Source organism: Labeo rohita, chromosome 19, assembly GCF_022985175.1.
Source record: "Labeo rohita strain BAU-BD-2019 chromosome 19, IGBB_LRoh.1.0, whole genome shotgun sequence".
Lineage (NCBI taxonomy): Eukaryota > Metazoa > Chordata > Actinopteri > Cypriniformes > Cyprinidae > Labeo > Labeo rohita.
The window spans coordinates 8,792,753-8,800,570 of record NC_066887.1 but is presented as its reverse complement, the minus strand read 5'-3'; the positions used below and the strand labels follow the sequence as shown (position 1 = coordinate 8,800,570).

The 7,818-nt window shown below is 36.4% G+C and overlaps 1 protein-coding gene across 1 annotated transcript; it reads left to right on the top strand.

Annotated features, from left to right (window-relative positions):
- Positions 1–1,086: 1,086 nt before the first annotated feature.
- irx1b (iroquois homeobox 1b) lies at positions 1,087–3,985 on the top strand. The gene is made up of 4 exons (XM_051136008.1): positions 1,087–1,463; positions 2,092–3,064; positions 3,188–3,260; positions 3,669–3,985. Exons 1-4 carry the CDS (start codon positions 1,218–1,220, stop codon positions 3,712–3,714), a joined length of 1,338 nt encoding a protein of 445 aa, XP_050991965.1. The 5' UTR covers positions 1,087–1,217; the 3' UTR covers positions 3,715–3,985.
- The last annotated feature ends 3,833 nt before the right edge of the window (positions 3,986–7,818 follow it).

Genomic DNA, 7,818 nt, shown 5'->3' with positions numbered 1-7,818 from the left:
ACCTTCTTCACCAGTCCACACTACCAGACGTTGAAGCAGCTTCTAAATTCAAACCCTAGAGCTGCATGTGCGTGTGGAAAATGCTTAATAAAACATGAAATGTTGACTGGAGAATGGTCAAATGCATTTAATCATGGATTGACAGCGGCCAACTTTAATAAACACGCTTAGTGCTACACAACAACTGATTTATTTATTATTATTTTTTTGTTTTGTTTTGTTTTACTTCACTAAATACAGTCTGTTTATAATGGATAAAGTAATAAATAGGCCAAATGGAACGTTCTGTAATATTTGTTATATTTATTTATTTTTTTGTTAAATTCACGGTAATTTGGGGATGTAACAAGCATTACATGTCTGCATTTTAGAGATCATAAATTCAAATTTGTCATTAAATTTTAAATGTCCATATACTAAATTATTTACCTTATTGAAATCTGTGTGTCATCGCAAAATGACGCAATGGAAGCCTTCAGGATGACTCAAAATTCATAAAAATTGGTCTGTTTATTAACTGTACTTCTGGGAGTGTCCCTTAAATGATATATTTTATACTGTTAACTAAAACATAACTTTTAATAAAAACAATTTCAGCAATATATTACTGTACTTCTACAAAATATAGGCTATACATATAGTTTTACAGTAAAAATACTTGCATTTATCTTTGTTTTTACTTTTTATTTTTATTAAGCTGTTTTGTACTTAACTATCACTTTTGCATTATGTTTCCGTTTAAACGAACACTTTCACAATATCGTTTAAATATTTTACTAAATCAATTAATTTGAATATATGTTTAAAGGAAGTTCAGAATGTCAAAAACCCGGTATGTTAAGCAACATAGCTTTTAATATTGTTTTAATGACTATTTTCTTATTTCACGCTTAAAGATTTCGATATTTGTTGTCATATTTAACACTTTTACGCGAACAAGACTGAAGTACTTCGTTTACACTGCCACACAAACACACAATAACACACACTGCAGCCTACTTATCGCGTGGCCTCGGATAGGAGGGGCCTCCCGCTTAAGTAGCATGCCAATCAAGCCGTCAACTTCAAATTGTGAGAGGTCCAGAGGGTAGACGCATCACTAGACGTTCCTCCTGACGAGACCGCGCTTTTGCACCAAGCGAGAGTTATCGCCGTGATTGAAAGTGGATTGCCTTTCTCTCTTGTAAATCTCCGTCAGAGTTCCTCGGGAGTTGGACATGTCGTTCCCCCAGCTGGGTTACCCACAGTTCCTAAACGCCTCCCAAGAGGTGTACGGAGCGGAGCGCACCGCTGTCATGCCGTCCTCTCCACGCGAGGGAAGCTCGGAGAACAGCGCAAATCCCGCGACCGCAGCGGCGGCGATCACACCGATGCTCGGCATGTACGCGAATCCGTGGACCGTGCAAAACTATAGCGCCTTCTTACCTTACAACAGTGCCGAGCTGGCCCTGCTCTCTCAGATGGTAAGATACTACTTTAGACTTTTTTTTCTGCGGGGATAAATAGATATTGTTGAACTGATGAATGAAGCATAACTGGCAATATTTTAAAACGATAAAACGTAAATAAATAATCTGTATCAGATGCATGAAGTCATAGGTCATGGAATATATATATATACATATTTTTTTAAATATCAATAAATGCCTAATTAAAGCGAACAAATAATTTGTCTTTTTTTTTCGCTCACACAAACTAATACTTTAAAATGTAAATTAAATCACAAGTTATGTTTATTGCATTTCTTTTAAGATTAATTTCGCTTTTTTATTTAAACTAGTTTATGAACTTTTAGAAACATTTCTATTTAGCACAAATCGTTAAAGAGTTACTACATCTAATAATTTGTAATCGTAGCTGTTAATAATTTAAATTCAAGTTTTCAGTAGGTTGTTTTAAAGCTAACTGCAGCTTAAAAGTTTGTTGCAACAGAGTTGTCCCCATGCACAAGTTAAAATAGTTTTCTAATTCTCTTTTTAAAAAAGAAAAAAAAGAAAATGGGAGGAGACATTCTACACCTCACTAATATTTCCAATGGATATTTCCGAAGGTTTAAACACTTTAACTGATAATTAATTTTCCAATCCCCAGGGGTCGCAGTATGAGCTGAAGGATAACCCCGGGGCACATCCACCAGGATTTGCAGTCCACGCTGCGCCCGGTTTCTACCCATACGGCCAGTACCAGTACGGTGATCCGGCCCGGGCCAAGAGCGCTACCAGAGAGACCACCAGCACACTGAAAGCATGGTTGCAGGAGCATAAAAAGAACCCGTACCCCACCAAGGGCGAGAAGATCATGCTGGCCATCATCACTAAGATGACCCTCACGCAGGTGTCCACCTGGTTCGCTAACGCGCGCCGGAGACTCAAGAAGGAGAATAAAGTGACCTGGGGTCGCAGCGCCGAGGACAGAGACGGACGAATTTTCGACAGCGACAATGAGGACGACGCGGACAAAAATGACGACGAGGAAGAAATAGATCTAGAGACCATCGACATGGACAAACCTGAGGAGCCCAGAGGAGATCAGAATAAGGAAAGCTCGGATAATCAACACGAGAGAGAAAACATGGAAACACCGCGGATATTATCCTCACCGGCACTTAAAAACACGGACAGCCCTGTGTCGAGTAGTAATAAAGAACAGAGTGTGGTCAAAAGCGTTGGTGAGGTGTCTCCTGGTGGACCGGTGTGTCAGAGGCCTGGGAACAGCAAACCCAAAATCTGGTCTTTGGCGGAGACGGCGACAAGTCCCGATAACGCGCAGAAACTCGGTGTCTCCTCGACGCCCGCAGGCCTCAGGGCCTCACCCTCGACCCATCCGGCTTTCCTCTCCACTAACGGAATTTATACTTGCCAGATTGGGAAACTACACAACTGGGCGAGCGCCGCTTTCCTCAGTGCAAATTCTCTGATGGGAGTGCGCTCACTTTTGAGTCAAAACAGTAACTTCCCAAACCACAGCCCTGTTACGAACCCCGAAAAGAAACCCTCGTCGGCCTCTGGGTCTCCATGTCTAGACAGCGACAACTCATCCGACAGTTTCAGTCCCAAACATAATGGTTAGTATTTAATATGCAATGTACTTTCGAGATAGTGATTGATGAACAACATTTTAATCTGTTTGGTTAAACTTTGTTTTAAAGAACACGTTTTAATTTATTTACCCTTTGCATTTTATTTAGATCAAGAGAACGTACAAAGAATTGAATCTCCAACACTTGCGTCCAGACCACCGTTTCCAGTCATCCATGACAGGTAAATTACACACAGACATGTCGGTTTGAATGGCACCACACTTTTATTAGCTTTAGTAATTACAAAAATACAGTTTCACTTCACACGTAAGTCAAAAGAACAATCATTTTATAACAACTTTCCTTAACATTTTGTAATGGCTAAAGGGCACCTTCAGATCATTAGTTCTATTGTTAGTTAATTGTTAGAACTCTTTCATTTGCATTTAAATAGAAACTTTGATTAACACATTTTCGATAATAATCCTAAATACTTGTTGTGTGGCTTGTTAATGGCTTAATTAAAGTTATTTAACCACTAACCGTAGAAAATAAGTTTGCATCGAGATCGCTGTTGAGTGTGTCATTTGTTGAAATAGCCTACATTTGAACTCATTTTCTTTTTTTCCCAATTTTTCCACTCACACAGGTCTCATCATGAAACATCACAACGCGCTCTGAAGACGATTTCATGAACACAGAACTTATCAGAAACCTCTAAATTATTTAACGAAACTAAAATGTGACAATACAATAACAGCATATACGTCATCAGATAGACCAAAATAATTTTTGTATTACTTAATACGCTCCCATCCTGCAATATATATTTTTTTGTATTTTTATTTTCATTTCATTTCAGCATGTTTGAGTTTTCCGTGTAGCTCCCCCGCATTTCCTTTACAGAGTTAATAAGAGTTATTTGTCAGAAATTGTGAAAATGATATATTTTTGTGTAATAAAGAAAATGAGATGAATTGTGTTATTGAAATCTATTATCTTCAGTTGAATAATTGTGTTATTCAAAATCCATGACTGAATGAAGACACTTTGAGTAGTTTCGTTACTGTCGTCTTGCTCTTTTAATTTGTCAGGTAAGCTGAAGTAATATAAATATTAATTCGTGATTTTTTTTAATCCATTTATTTTTATAACTTCAATGAACCGACATATGAAAACGTCAACATATGATCTAAATTATGTTGTATTAAACTGTTGATTTTCAAAAAATTATGTATCAAAGCCAGTTAATTCGTAACACTGGGGAAAACAATTGAAGATGGTTTTACCAAAGCATTTTAAAGTTTATCGTAAGCCGAAGTAGTTAATTAATAGTGACTAAAGTTGTCAGTGTGTAGAGACATTTCAAGTTACCGCTTTAACCGGAACTAGGCAACGGCGACATCTATTGGCAGTTTTTTCGAATTTTTTATATATTTAGAATGCAAAATTATTCAAATTCAAAATAAAATTCAAATGCTGCATTACTAAGCGCTATTTGTTTAAAAATTTAAAACTGTAAAATAAGATCCGTTTATTCAATGGTATTGCATCAGTCGATCGTTTTTCTTGTGACCTAAATAATCATGAAATCACGATTTATGACAAACGCAGGAACTTCTTTAAAAATATGCCAGACTTATTAAAGTGAAGTGTTAAAATTAAGTTGAAAGTGATGCACACTTTCGAGCATAAATACTTTTGAGAGACTTCTTTTAAACGCAGAAACAAAATTGAAGTGAAAACTGTTTGCTGCAATTCAAACAAATGACTAGTTATGCACGATTAAATTGTTTATGAGAGTTCATAGCGCGGTTTCAACAGAAGGCGAAAGCTCTCCTTACACAACCTCGACAGCTGACTGAAATATGGAGACAGAGGAATATGGATCGCAGCTGTTCAAATGCCAGCGCACAGCATGTGTGTTATACTCGGAGGAGAGTGGGGTGTGCATGGAGATTATGTCAGTGATAAGCTGAATATGAAGGCCTGCTAAGAAGATACCGATCTACACCTGAACTTCTGGAGATCCGCGGTGTCTCAGCATCAAGATAAAGGGGTCATTTACTCAAAAGCTGTGTTTTTTATTTTATTATTTTAAAAGCAAAAAGAATTTTGAAGCAACACGTTGCAGAATTCTAAACGCTGATAACGCGCTTAGATTTCATTTGAAATATTACAACATCGACTTTTTAAACTAAAATAGGCTATATACTTCTTTTAACATAGACTATAATAAATGTTCTATTAAGCATTCTAGCTTTATGTTTGTTATTGTTATTCATCTAACTTATTATAAATCGTTACAAGCGTGAAAATCAGGGACCTCTCGCGGGACCTCTGAAGTGACGACCTCCGCAAACCTTTAGAGAAAATAAACCACCGGCCGGGCCAAAAAAGGTTTACGTGAAGACGTGAATTAATTTTCAGTGTTTGGAAGTGTGTTTATATTCTGTTTTCTCTGTCACAGATGCTGCAGTAAAGTAAGTGTTTTAGAGAGAGGGGAACAGAGAACGTTAGTGACAGAGGCACATCTGGATCGGGTCACATTCTTACTGTGTGACAAACAGACTGATTTATGGACGTCCTAATCAAACACATGATCCCCAATCAGTAAAAAGACATTCTGAAAGCTTTTCGGGATACAAGACGTCAGCAAAACCGCACATTCCAGAAAACACGGTGCTCGGGGAGAAGTTCATAAAACATTTAATTTTTGACCGAGGTTCAAACCCAAAGGTCAGACTGGGGCCAAGAACACGGTGCACTTGGAGAGTGAGTGTGGGAAATAAACCAGATCCATTAAATCACTGACTGATGTTTGAAAATTATTTGTTTTTTTCTTGATATGAAAATGAATCACTCCAATGAGTGTAAATGTTTGGTGACTACCTGACCATCAGGCAAGTACCTCAACTGTCAAAAATTTGGGTAAAATCAAGGCTATTAATCTTTTACTTATTTTGTTTGTTTTTAAACCCACAGAAAGCACTCGAACGGTTGTTTTCAGCACAGTTCAGCAGTGAAGCTTCTTGTCAACTCACTAATTTTATTTTTGAGAACAAGTGTACTCAAATATGCTATTTTGGGGCACCGCAAATATGAAAAGGTGACCCTGTACCACAAAACCAAGTCTTAAGTAGCACGGGTAAATTTGTAGCAGCAGCCAACAATACGTTGTATGGGTCAAAATGATCAATTTTTCTTTTATGCCAAAAATCATTAGGATATTAAGTAAACATCATGTTCCATGAAGATATTTTGTACATTTCCTACCATAAATATATTAAAACTTAATTTTTGATTAGTAATATGCATTGCTAAGAACTTCATTTGGACAACTTTAAAGGCAATTTTCTCTATTTATTTATTTATTTATTTATTTATTTTGCACCCTCAGATTCCAGATTTTCAAATAGTTGTATCTCGACCAAATATTGTCCTATCCTAACAAACCATACATCAATGGAAAGCTTATTTTTTATATATGAAATTATTTTTTATACATAAAACTATAAAATAAAAAATTGACCCAATATATGTGGTCCAGTGTCACAAATGTGCTTTTAACATACTATCTCTGTATTAATAAAATTATTTAGTTACCACTTGTAATACACTTGAACCCATCTTTCATATACTAGTACACTCAAGTGTACTACAAGTGGTAACTAAATATTTTTTTTAATACAGAGATAGTTGGGAAAGGCTTGAGTACACTTAGCAGTTTTTAAGATTATCTTAAGAAATACTAAAGAATAATCTTTGTGCATATTAAGTCCATAATTAGTGTGTGAAAATAAAGCACTTTAAGTACATTATGGAACCCACTTGGAAAGCAGCTTTTAAGGTTTTAGAGTTGCTTGGATCTTTAATCTTTATATATATACACACACACACACACACACACACAAGATATATACAGGATTTCAAAAACAAGAAGTTAAAAAGACAAATTCTGTAAATATTATTGATTAGTTTCCTGGTACTGGATAAATGTTTCACCATCATTTTTTTTTTTCTAATATAAAGATATATTCTCACTGCACTATGGGTTACTGAATTTTCAGGCAATACAAATAAACTAAAATAAACAGAAAAATGCACTATTCATTTAATAGCCAGAAATATTTCACAATTAAAAAACACAAGACAGAGAAAACAAGACACATCTTTAAAAACAATTCTTGCCACATAAGAGATATAGATGCATTACTAATCTTCCATAAAACGTGTCTTCAAAAGCAAACTGTGCATATTACTCTCTTTTTATGAGGCATTTTTGCATTTTCAGGCAAGACTGCCACATAAGGGATATTACTATCTTTGGGTCCACCTGGTCAGGTGATGTGTCAATCAAAGCAATGACGCTAGAGAAGATGTCAGTCATGTCAGGCATTTCTGTGCTATGCTAATGCTAATGGTGCTAGTCCTGCCTGGGCCTTTGTGGCCCACCCGTGATAAGACATAAAATGGCTGCCTGTTTGAAAGGCTAGGTTTAGGCTTCATGAAATGAATATATTAAACCAAGAAGGTGTGAAGGACGGAGAGATGGAGGGAGGTACAAAAAACGGAATAAAATGGAGCAAAATAAGCAGAAAGCGAGGTGGGGTGAGTGTTCAAATGTTTAAAAGGGGGATAGGATTCTCTCATGAAAAAAACATGAGAGAAATCTGACTTTGCATTTGGAATTAGTTTCAAAAATAGAAAACGGTTCAAGGTAACGATTGCACATAACTACAGGTATAACCTGAGGTAACCCTGACAGACCAAAGCCCCGGCGGACTATCTGATGCAAT

Excerpts from the sequence above, each read along its gene's own strand:
- irx1b (XM_051136008.1), top strand. The coding sequence starts at position 1,218 with ATGTCGTTCCCCCAGCTGGGTTACCCACAGTTCCTAAACGCCTCCCAA. Across the intron at positions 1,464-2,091 it reads TGGCCCTGCTCTCTCAGATG|GGGTCGCAGTATGAGCTGAA; the intron begins GTAAGATACTAC and ends TCCAATCCCCAG. Across the intron at positions 3,065-3,187 it reads TTTCAGTCCCAAACATAATG|ATCAAGAGAACGTACAAAGA; the intron begins GTTAGTATTTAA and ends CATTTTATTTAG.